Source organism: Aquarana catesbeiana, linkage group LG03 (genome assembly GCF_042186555.1).
Source record: "Aquarana catesbeiana isolate 2022-GZ linkage group LG03, ASM4218655v1, whole genome shotgun sequence".
In the NCBI taxonomy this organism is placed as follows: Eukaryota; Metazoa; Chordata; class Amphibia; order Anura; family Ranidae; genus Aquarana; species Aquarana catesbeiana.
Window position 1 is genome coordinate 523827562 of NC_133326.1, and position 20032 is coordinate 523847593.

General features: G+C 42.0%; 1 protein-coding gene across 1 annotated transcript in view; it reads left to right on the plus strand.

Annotated features, from left to right (window-relative positions):
• The window catches only part of PWP1 (PWP1 homolog, endonuclein), a 165278-nt gene that overhangs the window by 58642 nt on the left and 86604 nt on the right, over positions 1-20032 (plus strand). Inside the window, exons 7-8 of the mRNA XM_073621228.1 lie at positions 15740-15870; positions 17652-17725. Of these exons, the coding sequence (XP_073477329.1) occupies positions 15740-15870; positions 17652-17725 (205 nt within the window). The remainder of the gene's footprint in view (positions 1-15739; positions 15871-17651; positions 17726-20032) is intronic.

Consider the following 20032-nt stretch of genomic DNA (forward strand, 5'->3'; position numbering starts at 1 on the left):
TGTGATAGGCAGTGAAGAGTGAAATCAAAAATTTACCCCCTTAGAAATCCTGAAGGCGGTGCTTGGTTTTCGGGGTCCCGTGCGCGGCTAGGCTCCCAAAATGTCTTACACATGTGGTATCCCCGTACTCAGGAGAAGCAACAGAATGTATTTTGGGGTGTAATTTCACATATTCCCATGGCATGTTTGAGCAATATATCATTTAGTGACAACTTTGTGCAAAAAAAAAAAAAAGGAAATTGTCTCTTTCCCGCAACTTGTGTCACAATATAAAATATTCCATGGACTCGACATGCCTCTCAGCAAATAGCTTGGGGTGTCTACTTTCCAAAATTGGGTCATTTGGGGGGGTTTTGAACTGTCCTGGCATTTTATGCACAACATTTAGAAGCTTATGTCACACATCACCCACTCTTCTAACCACTTGAAGACAAAGCACTTTCTGACACTTTTTGATTACATGAAAAAAATTTTTTTTTTTGCAAGAAAATTACTTTGAACCCCCAAACATTATATATTTTTTTAAAGCAAATGCCCTACAGATTTAAATGGTGGGTGTTTCATTTTTTTTTTTCAAACAGTATTTGCGCAGCGATTTTTCAAACGCATTTTTTGAGGAAAAAACGCACTTTTTTAAATTTTAATGCACTAAAACACACTATATTGCCCAAATATTTGATGAAATAAAAAAGACGATCTTAGGCCGAGTACATGGATACCAAACATGACATGCTTTAAAATTGCACACAAACGTGCAGTAGCGACAAACTAAATACATGTTTAAAAGCCTTTACAGGTTACCACTTTAGATTTACAGAGGAGGTCTACTGCTAAAATTACTGCCCTCAATCTGACCTTCGCGGTGATACCTCACATCCATGGTGCAATTGCTGTTTACATTTGACGCCAGACCGACGCTTGCATTCGCCTTAGCGCGAGAGCAGGGGGGACAGGGGTGCTTTTTTTTTTTTTTTTTTTTTTTTTTTCTTTATTATTTTTTTGCTTTTTTATCTTATTTTTAAACTGTTCCTTTCATATTTTTTTTTAAATCATTTTTATTGTTATCTCAGGGAATGTAAATATCCCCTATGACAGGTACTCTTTTTTGAAAAAATTGGGGTCTATTAGACCCTAGATTTCTCCTCTGCCCTCAAAGCATCTGACCACACCAAGATCGGTGTGATAAAATGCTTTCCCAATTTCCCAATGGCACTGTTTACATCCGGCGAAATCTAAGTCATAAAATGCTCGTAGCTTCCGGTTTCTTAGGCCATAGAGATGTTTGGAGCCACTCTGGTCTCTGATCAGCTCTATGGTCAGCTGGCTGAATCACCAGCTGCATTCTCAGGTTCCATGTTGAGACAGGAGAGCCAGAGAAAAACACGGAAGACGGTGGGGGGGGGGGGGGGCATTCCCTCCCACTGCTTATAAAAGCAGTCTAGAGGCTAATTAGCCACTAGGATTGCTTTTACATGAAAGCCAACCGCTGGCTGAAAAGAATGATACCAAGATGATACCTAAACCTGCAGGCATCATTCTGGTATAACCACTCAAAGTCGTGAATGGTGTACCTGAAGACCAAAAAATGGTTAACAATAAAGCACAGTAAACGGTAAAGTATAAAAAATTGCATACCTGAAAAGCAAACATGATAAAACATAATAACAATAAAACATTGCAGAATAGAATACAGTAAAAAAGAGCAGTAAAAAAGAGCAGAACAATAAAACGACAACTATTTTTTATATTATATTTTTGTTTGTGTTTTTTTTTTTTTTTTTTTTTTTTACACTTTTTTTTGTAACTAACTTTTATAACTGTAACCGGTTCCAGGTTCGGGTCTCTCAAAATGCGATGGCATCTTGGGAGACCCTGTGAAAGTGTGTCTAGTCTGTGCAATGCTGTACTCTACGCTAATACTCAACTAGTGTATGGTAGTGTTCAAAACATTCACCAATGCAAAGACCAGGATTGGCAGGACAGGAGGGACAATAATAGCGGGTGTCACGCCTATATCCACGCTTGCTGTAGACACAACATCTTTTTTGGGGGGGTTCATTGGGTAGGGGTACTTGGGAGGACATAAAGAAAATGCATCTCATGCAGCTGACTGCATTTGGTTGGGGATGTGAATGGGGGAAGTACGGGCGCTGCAGAAGTGGTGGGTTCCCAATTATTAGGATTGGCAAATGCAGCAGGAAGGGCACTATGGGCACGACGGGCCTGTGTTTGTCTTCTTCTTGGTGGCAGCGGGACACTACTTGTGCTTGCCACCTCACCAGCTTGAACTGCACTTATGGGACTCGCCACGTCACCAAGTGTTACTGCAGTGCTGGTTTGACCACGACCGGGGTGTACTAGGCCGCTGGTGCTTGCCAGTTCACCAAAACGCTACCAAAAAAACTGTTAGCGATTGCAGGGATCAGGCCTGACTCTGCGAACGCTGCAGTTATGCGTTTAGTGTTTTGTAAGTGACAGTGATCGATTGATACTGCACTTGGTTGGGCTGGGCCGGGCCAGGCGGAGGGGCAAAACGCAGGTGCTAGCAGGTATCTGGGCTGATCCCGCTAACACTGCGTTTTTGGGAACCCTAAACTGCTGGGGACGCCAGTATAGATCTGATCAGATCAGATATTGATCCGTTCAGATACTATACCACTAAGGGAGGCGTATGCTGCGTGCGTGGGTGTTAGCGGTACTGGCGCTAACCTGACGCTGCCTGGGGCTGGTGCTTGCCAGTTCACCAAAACGCTACCAAAAAATCTGTTAGCGATCGCAGGGATCAGGCCTGACTCTGCGAACGCTGCAGTTATGCGTTTAGTGTTTTGTAAGTGACAGTGATCGATCGATACTGCACTTGGGTGGGCTGGGCCGGGCCAGGCGGAGGGGCAAAACGCAGGTGCTAGCAGGTATCTGGGCTGATCCCGCTAACACTGCGTTTTTGGGAACCCTAAACTGCTGGGGACGCCAGTATAGATCTGATCTGATCAGATATTGATCCGTTCAGATACTGTACCACTAAGGGAGGCGTATGCTGCGTGCGTGGGTGTTAGCGGTACTGGCGCTAACCTGACGCTGCCTGGGGCTGGTGCTTGCCAGTTCAGCAAAACGCTACCAAAAAAACTGTTAGCGATCGCAGGGATCAGGCCTAACTCTGTGAACGCTGCAGTTATGCGTTTAGTGTTTTGTAAGTGACAGTGATCGATCGATACTGCCCTTGGGTGGGCTGGGCTGGGCCGGGCGGAGGGGCAAAACGCAGGTGCTAGCAGGTATCTGGGCTGATCCCGCTAACACTGCGTTTTTGGGAACCCTAAACTGCTGGGGACGCTAGTATAGATCTGATCGGATCAGATATTGATCCGATCAGATACTATACCACTAAGGGAGGCGTATGCTGCGTGCGTGGGTGTTAGCAGTACTGGCGCTAATCTGACGCTGCCTGGGGTGACGCATATCACCGCCGGGCGATCAGGGGGCTAAACCTTTATTCGGTAATAAACGGCGGGTGCCCTGACACTATAAAAAATAAACGAACTAACCAGCGTCAACCGAAACAGTTATACGGTGATCAGTGGTGAAAGGGTTAACTAGGAGGCAATCAAGGGTGTGTGTGTATGTTTTGTGCACTCACATGTCTTCTCTCCTCGGCGCTGGAACGGAAACTGCCAAGCCGAGGAGAGATGACATCACATCCTCTGCCTGTGTGTACTATACAGAGGCAGAGGATGTTTCTCATTGGCTGGGAGCGATCGCGAGGGGGGGGCCACGATCGGATGGCCTCCCCCTCGTCACGGAACGCTCCCAGACAAAAGCCGACCGCCGCTGGCACCGGGGGGGGGGGGGGTCCGATCGGACCCCCCGCCCGCGGGAAGGCAATCACGTACCAGGTATGTGATTTTGCCTGCCCGTGCCGCTCTGTTCACGTATATATGCGTGAGGCGGTCGGCAAGTGGTTAATCTAGGGTCCACTCCCCTGGACTTGTATAGCAACCTGCAGGAAAACACCTTGGTCAGAACAAACACTGCACAGGGCTCCCTTACGAAGGGTCCAGCGCCGTAAGGCTGCATTACAGGCAAACCTTGAGGAAACCCTGAAGGTCTTTTTATGACACAGCCTGCCATGATGAGTGAAGGCTGGACTCCTGTCAGAGTCCTGTGGCAGGAATGGTAAGTCTGCATGTTGCAGTTTCTTTAAAAAAAAAAAAAAAAAGAATCTCTCTGTTTTTTCTCCTGGTGGCCACTTTTTCTCAGGAGTATTGGGCTGCAGTGTCTTCTCCAGCCTCTATAGGGTGTGGGTTCACTCAGCATGGCCTAATCCTATATAGACAGGAAGTAGAAGGGCGACCATTTTCTGGTGAGCCATGTGGGCTGAAGGATCAGCAAGGCCTCTGAAGCATAACTTCGGCCATGGCTACATAAGAGCTATGTGACCAGATAAGTAATTATATACTGCATAAAGGTATTCTTACTGCTTAATCCTGGGGGCTTGTACAACTATCTGTCGATACACCCCTGTATGGGCAACGGTACACTAAGGAGTTGTGTTTCCAGTATAATGTGCACAGTTCTGAAGCGGCATAGAGGTTGCATTGGATGCATATGTGCTTGGCTAATCCTGCAAAACTAGTATGGGGCCTGGTGAAGATGAGCAGTTGCATGTTTGCAAACTGATTTAAAACGCATGTTTGCTAAAACACATTAGCACATTAACACACAGGTTTGCGTCAAACGTATGTTGCATGAGACTCATGTTGGTATCACATGTTGCAGGAGACTCATGTTTGCGTCAAGCGCATTTTGCAGGAGTTTGCATAGATATGTCGCATAGATGCATGTTTTTCATAGACACATGTTGCATGTCTGCATAAGACACGTTTGCATAAAACACGTTTTCAGATGCTTGCATAAGACATGTTTTCACATGTTTGCATAAGACACATGTTGAATGTTTCTATAGATACATGGTCGTGCAGACACATGTTGCTAGATGCATGTTTACTTATATACATGGTTGCATAGATACATGGACGCATGGTGCATAGAGGACACATGTTTGCACATAAATACATGTTTTCATAAGCACATGCTTGCTTGCATAAGCACGTTTTGCATAAGCAAATGTTGAATAAACGCATGCTTGCTTACTAGTATAAACACGTTTGTGTAAATGCATATTTTATAAACGCATGTTTTAGGGCTTCGACCAACGATTATTTTCATAACCGATTCGTTGGCTGATTATTGTTTCGATGAATCGGTTAATAACCTTAAAAAAAATATGGTGTATAATTTAGTTAATATGTAAAGTTTAAAAAAAGGCAATTTATTCCTAATTATATCTCTATACGCAGGGATAAATATAAATAACCAACTATATGGTTAGGGAGTAAAATCTTTAATCCACTCTGAGAATAACAGACAGAAGATATACTGCATATACTATTAAAGGATATATATATACTGTATATACTATTAAAGGAGCTATATACTGTATATACTATTAGAGGAGATGTACTGTATATACTATTAGAGGAGATGTACTGTATATACTATTAGAGGAGATGTACTGTATATACTATTAGAGGTTGAATCTGGTAAATATCATCAAACTCAGATTAAATCTTTTTTTTTAATGAAAAAAAAAGTTAGACTGTTTTGCAGATTTTCAGACAGAACTGTAATATATTATATGCTAGCCATACAAAAACAATGTCTTCCTTAAAAGTAAAATGTCATTTTAAGACGTTTGTTCGATTTTCTAATTGTTAGTGGGGTCAAATCGAGGTTTGTTTTCAACCACAATGACGGGAAAATTTAGAAATAGAAAACTTCTTGGTCAAAGGAATTTTCAGACAGTGTATGTGGTTTTCGTTCAGAAATTACGGTACATTCAGTTTAAAACAGAATGTTAAAAGCAAGTGAAAATTTCAAACATTCTTTCATTCAGCGAATGTACAAAGATTTTTCTCATGAATATTCTCGTCTGAAAATTGATCCGTGTGGCCAGCATAAGGCTTGGTACACACCTATGCAGTTTGCTTTTGATCAGTTTATGCAGTGCTTTTTGCTGTGCATGTTGATTTTTTGCGCATGTGATTTTGCTGCGATTTGCGTTTTTAGCTTTTTTTTATGCCTTTTTTTGGGCAATTTGTTGGGCAGATTAAAAAACACAAATTGCTGCAAAAATGCACTACATTCTTTTCTGCAGCTTCTCCATTGAAGTATATTGAACCAAAAAAGCACCGTTTTGCAATGAAAAAGGTCCTTGAAAGGGCTATTATGAAGGGCATTATGTTACTTCCCGATTAATCGATTATGAAAATAGTGATCTATTAATTTCATAATCGATTAGTTGTTGATTAATCGATTAGTTGTTTCGGCCCTAGCATGGTTACATAACTTGAACTGCATACATATGTGTTTTTGTTTTAAATGAACAGCATAAATATGTGCTTATTTATATTAAACTGTATAGATAGGTACTTATTTGCATTAACTGCATACATAAATGCATGAACAGCAAGAATACTTATATACCTGCATGTTTTCATACCTAGGTACCTACATAACGGCATACCTGGGTACCTGCATACTTGCATACCTATGTATAGCGCTAGACCAATGTTGTTGTAGGCTTGCATCCTTGGCGAACTGCGTATTCATTTTTGCCCAATATAGTCGATACATTTTTTACCTGTTAGACCAGCTAAATGACTCCAGAAAGGAGAGGCGGCCAGGGGAGGCAGGTACACCACCCTCAGGTCCAGTGATCTGGCATTGTTCATGTCTCCTGTTGGACCAATTGCATCGGGGGTATCTGAGCCACTGTGTGCCTGATATCGGATCAAGCCTGGTTAATACTTGGATGGGGACTGCCCAGAAATAGCAGGGGCTGTAAGTTTTTTCCCTCCTACGTGAGGGAGGCAACTGGGGCTGTTGTGTTTTGGTAGCGGTTCCAAAACCAAATAGGGACATGAGGTCTATCTTGAGATCTCAATACGATGGGCATCCTTCTGTTTCAGATAGGCTCGGTTGGTTCAGTGATGACCTCTCTGCAAGAAGTAGATTTCAGGGTCCATAATCATCAGTAAACGCATATCTTTATGTGCTGGTTTGTTTCCATGCTCATCAAATATTTTTGTAGTTGCAGTGGAAAGTCTTTTTTTCTTTGTGAATCTGCCCTTTGTGCTGGTCACAGCTCCTGAGGGTTCACAGAGCTCCTAGCCCCGGTGCTGGACTTGCTGAAGACACAGGGGGTGTCAATCTCCATATACTTCAATAGCCTTTGCTCAGGAAGCGGTCAATTCCAGAGTTTCTTTCAATACATTTCTGCAGGAAGAAGTTATATCTAGGTCGAAGCACATTCCCTACGTACAGCCCTACTCCAGGTCTTTTGTAAAATATCATTCTCTCTGTCTGGAATTTGAAGAAGCAGGCATTGGATTGCCGGAGGGCTCTGTTCCCGGGGTAATGCAGAGCTAAAATTGGTGGTTTAGAATCTGGAAAAGGTGGAATTCTTCCTTTCAGGGGTTTGGAAGATGATAACCACTGATGCCAGTCTCTCCAGTTGGGTTCAAGGTGGCTACAGTTCAGTGGACTTGGTCTCCACCATATAGAATACTGTCCATAAATATCTTGGAAATTTTGGCCAGTGCGCCTTGCTCTGGATTATGGGACAAACTAGTTGTAGGTTTAATCTGGAAATGCCTCTGCAGGGGCATATATATCAACCACCAGAGCAGCACCAGGAGTCATGCGGCTCAGGAAGGTGAACCACATTCTGTCTGGAACAGCACAAGTGCTGTCTCTATCGTCGGTGCATATTCCAAGTATAGAATAGTGGCAGGCAGAACTCTACAGGTGAATCTACTAGAATCCATGTTCTACAACAAGTTGGGACAGGTTGTGTCCGAGACGAGAGTCCCAATGGCAATAGGAGTAAATGCACTGGTAACACCTTAGGTACCAGTTCTCCCTTATTTGACGCTTTCCCTCTGTTTCGACTACTGCCACATCTTTTGCGAAGAATCCAGGAGGTTGGTAACACTGATAATAGTGTTAGCCGAATTAGCCCAGGAGGGCTTGGTACACTGACATAGCGAGTCTTGCAGGGATTGCTCCTTGGGCACTCCCAGTTAAGCGGGACCTAATGGTCTTGAGTCCTGTACCTCAGCACTGTTGAGCCCCTGGAAGCCAGCTTCAGGGAACTTCAATTACACAACTTGGGCATATTTTTTTGCTTGGGGCAAAGCCAGGAAGTGGCATCCCCAGAAATATGTGAGTGGGAGATTTTCTTTTTCTTTCTTCAATCGCTAGGGGAAAGGAGATTGGCCTTAAGTACCGTTAAGGGTCAGAGTTCGACCCTATCCATTTTTTTTCCAGAGGACGTTTTTTTTTTCTCACTCCTTGATTCATACTTCAGACTGCGTGTAATGTAGACAGTCCCGCCTGTCAGGCCACTCTTGTGTTCTTGGGACTTGAATTTGATCTGGACTGTCCTTGCAGAGGCCACTTTTTGAACCAATTGGGAGATTCTGTTAGTCCTTTATCTCCGAAGGTGGCTTCTTTGGTTGCTATCACTTCCCTAAGTGGAGTGTCAGAGTTGGCGGCTCCTTCATGCAAGGAGCCATTCTTGGTCTCACATCATGATAAGGCGCCCTCATCCATTTTTTGTTGTCTAGAGTGGTTTCTAGTTTTCACTTGAATCAGGACAATGTCCTGCCTTTTATTTTTCTCCTAATCCACAGTTAGCAGGAGAAAGATTGCTACATACTCTAGAGGTAGTTCAGGCGATCAGGATCTGCTTGAGTTGTCGGCACAGGTCAGGAATCCTGGTTTGTGCTGCCAGAAGAGCCCAGGAAGGGCAGGCGACATCCAGGTCCAATATTTAGCAGTGGATCTGCCAGTTTATCATTTCCTAAGGTTTAAAGGTCAAAATCCCATATATTTCATTGAATAGATTCTCTACCAGGTGTATGGGAATATCTTTGACCATCTGCCATCAGGTGTCAGTGACCCAGGTGTGCAAGACCACTATTTGGTCTTTGGTTTATACATCTTCAGGGTTTTTACCAGGTGGATGTCAAAAACATGAAGGATGCTGCCTTTGGCCTCAGCCTATTACAAACAGCAGAGTAGATCCTTATCTAGTGGCAGTTTTTGCAATGGGGTCTCCCTCCCCTCAAGGGTATTGATTTGGGATGTCTCAAGTACTTAGTATTATAATAACCGACTCTGTGTCCTGTGATGTACGATATAGAAAATTGTTTTTTTTTCTTTTTTTTTTTCTACAGCTTACCTGTAAAATCCTTTTCTTGGAGTACATCACAGGACACAGAGGTCCCTCCCCTCTTTTGGGAATGTGTTGCTTGCTACAAAACTGAAGTACTTCCTGTGTAGGAGGGGTTATATGGGGGAGGACTTCCTGTTTGATTGAACTGATGGATCTACCAGTGTCCATTCACCTATAGGTGGCGTGTAACCCAAGTAGTTATTATAATAACTGTCTCTGTGTCCTGTGATGTACTCCAAGTAAAGGATTTTACAGGTAAGCTGTAGAAAAAAACTATTTTTTTTTCTGTAATTTATGTCCTGCTGCAGAGGGGGTGATTTAAAGACAATCTTTCTTTAATCCTCATGGACAAAGCACAAGTACATAAAATGTTTTATAATAGTTCAAGCTTGCATATGAAAGATTGATACTTGCCGCCTTTATTGTAGCAAGATAAAACAAAGACACTTGTCTTGCTTTTATATCCTTTTGCTCCTCTTTATGAAAAAACAACAGGTGCTCTTTAAATAACCACAGAAGTGGATGTCTGTTGCAGTCTATTATAGGGGTGTCATCAGCAAGATTTGTTCAAAAGCAGAAAGGTATGATAGATGATGGGAGCACCATTTAATTCTTCTCACAAAGAGCTCTTGTGTCATAGAAATTGCTCTGTGGGATTAATGAATACATTTCATTTGCATTGAAAATCCACTCTAGAAATGGATATGAGGAAGCCGAGGCTTGTCTGAATAGGAGAGAATTTTTTTGTGTATAGAAATTTGATCATGTTTCTTGATCAGATTTATTTCTCAGCTCAAGTGTTCATTTCAACTTTGCAAAAAGATGCACTGCTAAGCTACTCAAGGCCTTGTTCAAAAGAAAGAGTTGTTTTGGATATGTCCTCTTCAGCCTAGCTATATATTCTTGTTGACCATAGCAATCTGTCAACCGCCATCTTTCATGGGACTAGTAATAATTTAAAATTTTAAGTAAGTAAAGGATATAAAAGAATCTATTGAGTTTGAGTGTAGCCAGGTGCTTGGCTAAGAATGGAGAGTGAGAGAAATACTGGCTGTAGCTGCTGGTTAACAGCTGTTTCAGCAAGTGGAGGAACTGCTGAGCAGGAAGAGTTCCATAGACAAGTCAGCACTGCACTGTGGGATCTGTAGTCCGTAGGAGAGTGTGTCTACTGTAATCAAGAGCTTTTGAACTAGATTGCCCAGAGGGAGATTGGTGGGGGGAGGGGGGAGCTGCATTATCTCAAACTGTACAGCATACCTCCTCCCATGAGGGAGCCCAGACAGAGAGTGCACATCACTGTACGGTGTGCAGCACTACTGCTGCACATCAGCTGCCTGAGCAGCCAGCTGTGTCCACAGCCAGAGTTACCTGAGTTTAGAGCAGAGAGTGGACTAATTGTTGTGTGTGTGAGCAGATAGTGAGCTGCAATATCACTGGGACTAGTGAGCTGCTGCTGTGGAAATTTACTATCTGCTACTAGAGAGACTGAGCCCTTTAGGAACTGACCATTCAGCCATCTAGTAGCCTTATTGATGCCTGCAGACTTGACTGGGACTATACAACTGGGCCCCAGCGCTAGCTGGCTGCATAGTTAGAACTAAAGACTGCCTCTTTGCAGCTGCTACACAGAGACCTTTACCTTTTGCTTATGCTAAGAGGTACCTCTCAGAGGACCTTGCTATCCTAGCCATTCTCCTAGAGTCCACTCTAGACTAGTTTATAGTAGTATTATTCACGTTGAAGTTAATGCTTATTTGCACTGTTTATTGCCAACTTTGCTGAATCATGAGTTAATGCCAGTCTAGTGGTACAGAACTAAATTCTAAGTTACCTTGGTAGAGTAATAGTTATTCTGTCTAGTGGACTGTATCTGAACCTACCTTCTGTGTGTGTATGCTCAAACCAGTATTTATTCTAACCTGTACCATTACATTGAGGTCATTTACCACTAAACAGTCTTGTGTCTATTTCCTGATGCTAATTCACAGTCGAATTTCACCTAGCAGCAAAAAGGGTTGCTGGTTTGAATCCCGACACCATCTGCCTGGAGTTTGCATGTTCTCCCTGTACGGGTTTCCTCCGGGTACTCCGGTTTCCTCCCACACTCTAAAGACATGCTGGTAGGTTAATCAGATCCTGTCTAAATTGGCCCTAGTATATGTATGAATGTGTGTTAGGGACCTTAGGTTGTAAGCTCCTTGAGGGTAGGGATTGATGTGAAGGTACCATGTATATGTAAAGCACTGTGTAAATTGATGCCACTATATAAGTACCTGAAATAAATATATATATTTGTGATCTTATAAGTGCTTGCAGTAACTCTTATTTAACCAGGTGTGTCAGAGGGGCTGAGGTTGTTCTTGGAGTTGAAGTGCAAAACATAACCCAACTTACCAATCTGCTCCTGCGGGGATAGCAATAAACATAGATGAAAGGAACATCTGTCATACACAAGGCCAAGCATAATGGGGAAGCATGCACAAAACGCATAGATTAAATAGTCTTAAGATCTTTGTCGCATTGAATGGCTAAAGCCCAGTATACATGATGAGAAAATCAGATGGAAAAAAATGCATTTGGAGCAATTATCCGATAATCTATTCATTTGTATACATCTTTCGAGAGCCGATCGTGACGGTTCATGTGGAAATATCCAAAGGGAGAAGAACGAAAATCTTTCTTTTGGGATGACGGAAGGAACGATTTTCGTGTAATAAGTTTAACATTTGTATGAAAAAAAATCGAGTGACCAAGACCATGCATGCTTGGAAAACGAAAGAATACATTACAATGCAATACATTATATCACTTCCGAAGTTATGTTCTGTGTAACAAGAATTTTTGTAACTTAAATGACCTATTTGTTTTCAATATGAGACTAACATGCAAAAAAAAAAAATGGATGATCGTTCGTCCAATATTCTCATTGTATGATCCTGGCTTAAGACACTCAGGCCAGTTGCACACAGGCCTAATAATTTACTGATGTTTACTCAGAAACTTGTTGAGAGAAAGTTTGTGAGTAAAAAAATTGTGTGTAAACACCTGAGTAACACCTGAGTAATGTTGACAATAGGCGAGCAAAGGTGCGTAAGCATATGGAAGATTTCTTCTGTTGCCAGTGTTATATAATATACTCGCGTAAACATGCTTATAGACAAGTAAACACGCATATGCGAGTAAATTACTACACTCAAATGTAAAGTTTTCTATTTTTGTTTTGCTCTGTACTCAACACCTTATTACTAATCTTTACTCAACTGTGAGCATGGTTCCATAGACAACAATGCATCTCATTTCAAATCAGCATTTTTTACGTCCGTGTGCAATAGACCTTGAAGTAATATGTAGGAGTTTCTTCAAGCACCAGAATATTTAAGCAGTTGCTGTAGCAATGCAAAGTTCCATATGTAGTTGGTGTTGTGCAAAAGCACTGTGAAAGCCAGTTTGGCTAAGAAAGAGTACAGACTTAAGGCAATGAGTAATTAAGAGCAGTTATAGCACCCCTGTGACGTTACTCTTAGAAGAGGAATTTGCCTTAACGGGAGTCTCTTGCTCTAAAGACTAATTGAATTTTAAAACCAAGCTAACGCCCCATGGTGGGGGGGTTGTACTCTCAAACCTCTTTCTACGCCCTTTATGCCCTTTTTTCCCCATCTCCCCAGATGTAAGGCACACCTCCCACCCAGGAACCCTTTCCAATGCAACATTCGCTTATGTAAATATGTTGATTTATTTTTTCACTTCCACTTGGTAATATTCAGCTTGTGGAACCTGATATTAAAAATGAATAAAAAAAATTTATTGAACAGGGTGAACAACACCCCCAAGTGCACACAACAACTTATCTTCTTTATATGCTTGGGAGCCAAGATAACCTTAACAAATGCCTGGAAAAAACAGTGTCAATCTCAGCTGCTAAGCGGAAAATATCCTGGACCATGACCCAAGAACAGACAGTTGAAAGCTGCTGGACACGGTCCATTGCTTTGAAAGGGTATGGGAACCATGGGCCACACATATCAAGATCCCGCTTTACCCGGGTCATCTACACACATGAACGAATCTCCAGAGGGACCACATACCCCTTCCCCCTCCTCTGTATCCGTTCTTCCCCTCCTAATCTCCCCCACTTTCTCTCTTACCTCTTTTTCACGGTACATATTACCAGACTTGTTATTGGCTTGTTGAAAGCTTAACACTCAGCTCTTTGCAAGGAAATTTACCACTCATACTGGAATAACATGCGTAGAGGATAGTCTGATACGCTTTGTAAAAGAGAAAAACAAGCTCCTGAGCTTGACAAAGGAGCGCGCCTTCCGTGCACGCTCAGAAACGCGTCGCTTTACGGCAGTACAGCCAATACCTTGAACTTTGCACCCCAGCCCCCTTGTGATTGTCTGGCCGCGCTCCAAGCCTCGCTGTGGATGCCGCCGTATCCCGGAAGTGCACTGTGGATCAATACGCTGACAGCAGAGAGGAACAGAGCTGAAATTCCATCTAAGCTGCAGAGATCGGATATGGCTTGAACTGGACTCCCCTGTGCCTGACCAACAGTTTTTTACATGTGAGTGATTTAATGCTATCTGTTATTAAATGCTAAACAGTTTTACTAAGAGGCGCCTGTTGCTGTGTTTTTCTCTTTTACATATCTGGAGTGGCTTCAACTCCCCCCTCAAGGCTGCCCTACTGTATAGACTGTTCACCTTCACACAGAGCAGTAATTGCTCAAAGGACTCTCTTATGAACTTGCAATGCTTAATCCCATACCTCGACCTGCGCCGTTACCCATTGTTGTTTTCCTTTGGTACGCTTTGAACTGATCTAGAACTGGCCCAAAGTGAACAACTCCCTTCTCCCTATTCCGGGGACTGTTGTAACTTGGGATCCTGCCGAGGTAGACATCCCCTGGGAAAAGAGTAAGGTAATGGACAAGGCTTGTCATCGGGCTGGGACATAGGCTCTGTTACTCCACAGTGTGAACCCATAGGGGTGGAGTAATTACCCTGGAGGGCCCGGCATGGTACGACCCTGACCAAGTCTATTACCCCGGGGCCATTCTCCTCAGACAGTTCGGTCAACCAGTTCAGTTCAGAACATGGTTATATAGGTTTAGCTGAATAATTTTATACTTGGATGGTTAATAGTCTTAAGGACAGGTTAGCCAATGATATTGTCTTCATCAAATACATGTTACATGCCAAATGTTAATGGAAGCTTCTGGCCCCCCCATCGGACGTCCACATTTTATGACAACATGTAATTACTGTTATTCCTATTGTATGTTTCTAATAAAAAAATATTAAAACAGAAAAAATGTATTGAACAAAAATACAAATTAAATTTTGAAGTACATTTAAAAAAGTTTTGCCAAGTCATCATATGTACTGAAAATAATCTTACGAGTGATCATACAAAAACCTGCTAGTGTATTGCAAGGTTTAGCGTTGTGTACTGATGTTACTAGATTTGTTAGAAATGCTGAGGCCTCATCAAACTCTTGTATGTGTTTTGTTGAATTTCTGTATAAAGCCGCAGCATGGAGTTTTCGTGTTCTCCCTGTTTTCTCGTGGCTTGCTTTTGGGTTTTCTTGTTTTTTTCCCCACTGCAAAGACGTGCTGGTAGGTTGACTGGCTCCTGTCTACATTAGCCCTATTAATGTGTTTACAAACTGGCTATGTACATGAGTTACCACATTTTGCATGCCAGTCCCAAGCTGAGCAATTTGGGAAGGTTGAGGAGAAACCTTGTGACCTACCTCGTAAAATATTTTAAAACAAAATTCTATGGAAAGGCTCTAAAGTTTATCATACATGCCTAAAGAAATGGTTCATGCTATCAAGTAGCATCAGATTACAACTAAACGGATTTTGTGTAAAACGATTCTGCGCACCAGTTAAAAAAATATGGTATATATAAAAAAACTGCAAGCAAAAAGTTATCAAATCCCCCAAAAACTAAATGGATTTGGTTTTAATCAGATTACCTAGATTTTCTCTTTTTGGTATTGGTACCTACTTGCATGCTCACTTCATATGTAAGTGAATAACGTATGTATTCTCAAAATCCAGATGTCAATGATACTAACATTTACCACAGCTTCCAAGGGCCATCTCATGTCTTCTGTTGGCTACCAAATGTGATGTAGGAAGGAGGAGATCCAGTATCAACCAAAAAAGCTGTGCTCAGTATTTGCATGTTACACGTAGTGAGGTTTGGGGACACTAGGCACAGGTGAGTAGGCACCTAGAAGAGCCCACTCTATCAGCCTGGGTTGTACTAACATGGTAAAATGAGTCAAAAAGTTCAGTTTAACATGGCTCTTCTTTAAATTCTCTTCACTATAGGAACAGTAAAGCTTACATTCTAGATGACATTTCACTCCCAGCACAGTTCCACTTAAAAACGTACTCATTATTTGTGTTCCGCTGACTTAAATTTCACCAGGAAACTACGTTGCCGTCGGTAACATGACCCCTGTCATTGACGTGTGGGACCTCGATCTGGTTGACTGCTTGGAGCCTGTGTTCACCCTGGGAAGCAAACAAATTAAAAAGAAGAAAAAGAAAGGGAAGAAGGTAATTTTCTAAGAATAGGTTTCTTTTTCCAGATATAACCCATCATGGGCCAGTTACATCCCGCGGTTAATGGAAGGGAATTGCCATATCACCAATAAATGCCAATGTGGTTACTGTAGTTGATGAGAAACAGATTGGCGGGAAGTGTCAGGCCGTGCAGCAGTGTTTGGTTATTTATACGTTGCTGAATTTACTGGGTTGGGGGATTATAAGACCATCAATTGCTACACAGGGAAATGGTCTTTAGTGAGCAATCTGGGCTCATCAGAAATTCTGATATTTTGGGGGATTTTATTTTATTCTGACCTTCAAGAATATAAACGTATTTATTTTCAATATATTGTCTTTGTTTCAGATTCTTATTGGGACTTGTATAATAAAGCAGAGAGAAATTGCAAATTGTTGTAAGCCACAAGTGTTTTAGTATTCTGACTGCTCCAAAGTGATGAAATTTGAATTTTGGCCATTGGCTTCTACAGTTAGCATACCTCATACCTCTTAGCATTGCTATATTGAGGACCAATACCAGACAATTATTTTTCCTGCTTCCCTATTGGGAACAATTATATCCAAACTAAGCTTTCTGTATAGATCAGCTAAATACATTCAAATCTTCTTATAACAAAAGGTGTGCAAAGCCTTACAGTATGTTTTATTTTAAAAGAAGCCACAGCCTGAATGGAAAAGCCTGTTCCTTGCCAGCATGCTGTAGAAAACAATCTTTGTTCTCTGTGTGGAAACAGAGGTCTCTCTGTAGAGGACTAACGCGCCCCCCCCCCCCTCGGTGTCAAAGTTAGGGCTCTCCAATCAACAGGGAGGATGAGCTTTGCTGATTACAGAGCCATATGTTTGGCTCAGGGGTATGTTTCATCAGTTCCGGATTTATAAGGGGGCAAAAGGGGCAAATTTTACCCAAAAGTATGAGATTGGCTGAATTTGGGACAGGTGTGGCCCTGGGATGGAACTCGGCCAGAATGACAAAGCAGAGAGTAGGGGGCCCACGAACTGTAAGTGCCAGAGGCCCCCCCAAGGTCTAAATCTGGCACCGTGTTTTATACATTGTCAGAAACCACTATCTCCACACAAAGAGCAAGGATCCTTCTCTGCAGCATGCTGGCAGGGGATTGGCTTTTCTTTTCAGGTTGCTGCTGTTTTCTAAAGAAAACGTACTAACTTTAGATACTTTGTATTGACGTAGAATGTATTTAGTTGGATTCTGTGCTCCCTCTCCAGGAAATCCTTGACAGGTCTAACCCTTCCCTGTTTTATTAAATACTTAAAAAAAGGTATGAAATGATTACAGTTTATTTTATATATGTACTTTATTTAGATTAAATGTCCATTATACATGATTAGGTTTATAAGAAGAACCAGGTCTTCCCTTAAGAGGGGGATTAAGATTCACAAGGGCTATAGATGTTTATTAAAATTATTATCATATTGTTGGATATAATTGGGACCTGTAGGTTTCTAATTTTTAAAAGTTTATTTTAATTTTTTTTTAGTCTTTGACTATCATTAGCAAAATAATAGACATTTGCATGACTCTTCTCACTGTGTTAGTTCCAACTCTTTTATTTTCTTTTTTTTTTTTTAAGACTAAAGTGTTGATATATTACAAATTTGACTTTTTATGGCAGTATATGTTCTAGACGCTGAGAACAAACTTCAAATAAGCAACATTTCCACATGCATGCTTGTAGTTAGTACTGAGATAAGTGTTCTCAATCCTTTTGCTTGAAAAGTAAGTACTGTAGACACCACTGTGATTGTGTTCACAGGGAGCCTCATCAGAGGAAACGCAGGAAGGTCATTCAGATGCAGTTCTAGATCTCTCATGGAACAGGCAAATCAGGTAAATGGCTGCTGAGTGTGTTACATCTTTATTGGTCTTTTTTTATTTTTTAATAATGTACTTTACTATTGCTGGCAGATTGATGGCTTTATATACCAGCAGGAACTGGTATAATGGAATACGCTATGTGATTTTTGATTCGCTGACAACTGTAATGAGCCCTAAAATGCCTAATATTTAGACACTGACACATATCTCCACATGAAACCTGTGATTTTGTTCATATGTATTGCTGGGGTTGTACCATAGAATAAAAGAGGAAAAACTGTTCTTAGGTCTCTTTAGGGGAAAGATTGAAAGAAAGGATTAAAAAGAGTGTTATGCATGTTTAAAGAGTGCTAAACTCCTCCTACTTCATTGTTTGTTTCCACCTCCCATATTGTTATGCTTTGTCTATGTATACAACTAAAGTAAAGGAAGGTTATTGTATATTCAGTAACCACCACTTCAGACAGTTCACTTCAGCGTCAAGTAAAGCCCTCTTCACAATAAAGGGACCCCCTCACCCACGCTTTTTATCCCTGAACCATCTCCATCAAGTTGTTGTACCAGTACCGCCACAAGACAGGCTCAAAAGATTCTACTCAAATCTGTTTACGATACCAAAGCTCAGCGGGGGGTATTAATCCTATTCTGGATTTAAAGGAGTTGTAAAGACAGAAGGTTTTTTTTATCTAAATGCATTCTATGCATTAGGATAAAAAGCCTTCTGTGTGTAGCAGCTTCCCCAGCACCCCCTAATACTTACCTGAGCCCCTTCTCTGTCCAGCGATGTCCACGAGTCCCTCGGCCGCCCGGGACTCTCCCACCTGATTGGCTGAGACACAGCAGCTGCGCCATTTATTCCCAAGGCTGTCAATCAAAGTCCGTTAGCCAATTAGGAAAGAGAGGGGGCGGGGCCAAATTGCAGCTTCGTGTCTGAATGGACACAGAGCGGCAGCTCAACTCAGGTGCCCTCATAGCAAGCTGCTTGCTGTGGGGGCACTCAACAGGAGGGAGAGGCCAGGAGAGCCAAAGAGGGACCCGAGACGAGGAGGATCCTGGCTGCTCTGTGCAACTCCACTGCACAGAGGAGGTAGGTATAACATGTTTGTAATTAAAAAAAAAAGAGACTTTAAATTCACTTTAAAATCCCTCAACAGATTTCAAATTCCAAATTTTTGCATTGGTTCTACAAGGTCGGTAATGACTCTGAGACAAGGGGAATACACAGCATCCATGGACATGCAAGATGCCTACCTGTATGTTTCCATTTACCCATCTCATCAGCGCTTTCTGCGATTCTCAGTGGCAGACAACAACTTCCAGTTTGTCACATTGGCCCTTTGTCTATCCTCTGTCTATTCCAGAGTGTTCACATTGGTCTTAGCACCTCTGCCTGTCCCTCTCAGAACTCAGGGCTAGATCTATTTTACATAACAAATCTATATTACCTTCTTCTGAAGGACTCCCGTTCTTTCCAGCTGTCAGAAAATGTCCAAAGGACAATTCAGATGCTCCAGGCCACTGGGTGTTCAATTTCAACAAATCTGCTCTCCAGCCTTCACTTTACCTGAAAGCAAAAGCCTTTCTCCCCCCCGAAAGAAAATTCTTTCTCTAAGAGCCTGTGCTCAAGAATTAAGATCCAAGAGACATCCAACATTTTCCATGAGAGTTTTAGGCCTAAAGGTAGTTTACTTTTGATGAAGTACCATTTGCCCATTTCCATTCAAGAAATCTCCAACTCCAAATCTTGTCTACCTGGAAAAAGCAGACTCCTCCTTCCAATTTACTCATGCTCCTGTCCAGCCAAGCAAGGGATTCTCTATCTTGGTGGTCTCACCACCTCAGCCCTAACAGTGGGGAAGTCCTTCTTTCCCTATTGTTATCACAACAGCCATCAACGGGGCATTAGGAGGCAGCAAGCCAGATAATCTCCAAGGCATACCGCTTTAAGATGAACGCAATTTTGACTTACCTGTAAATTTTATATCCTGGAGTACCTCTAAAGCTTTTACAGTGTCTACTTACCTGAAGGTATGTCTCTATAACCTATTGAGTATGAATACTCTGCCTGTGTCCTGTGCTGTACTCCCAAGACATGGAATTTACAGGTAAATCAAAATTCCTTTTTTTTTCCGTTGGAGAAGAGTTGGATCCTAAATTGCACTCTTGAACCCCCCCCCCCCCCCCCCCCCCCCCGCCCTGAAATGCTTTTACAAGTATGGGCCAAGCACAGATTAACAAGAAAAAAAATCTGAGACTTGCTTTCTAAGAAAATAAAAGTGCCCGGCAAGGTAAATAAATATATAATATAATATTCACTGC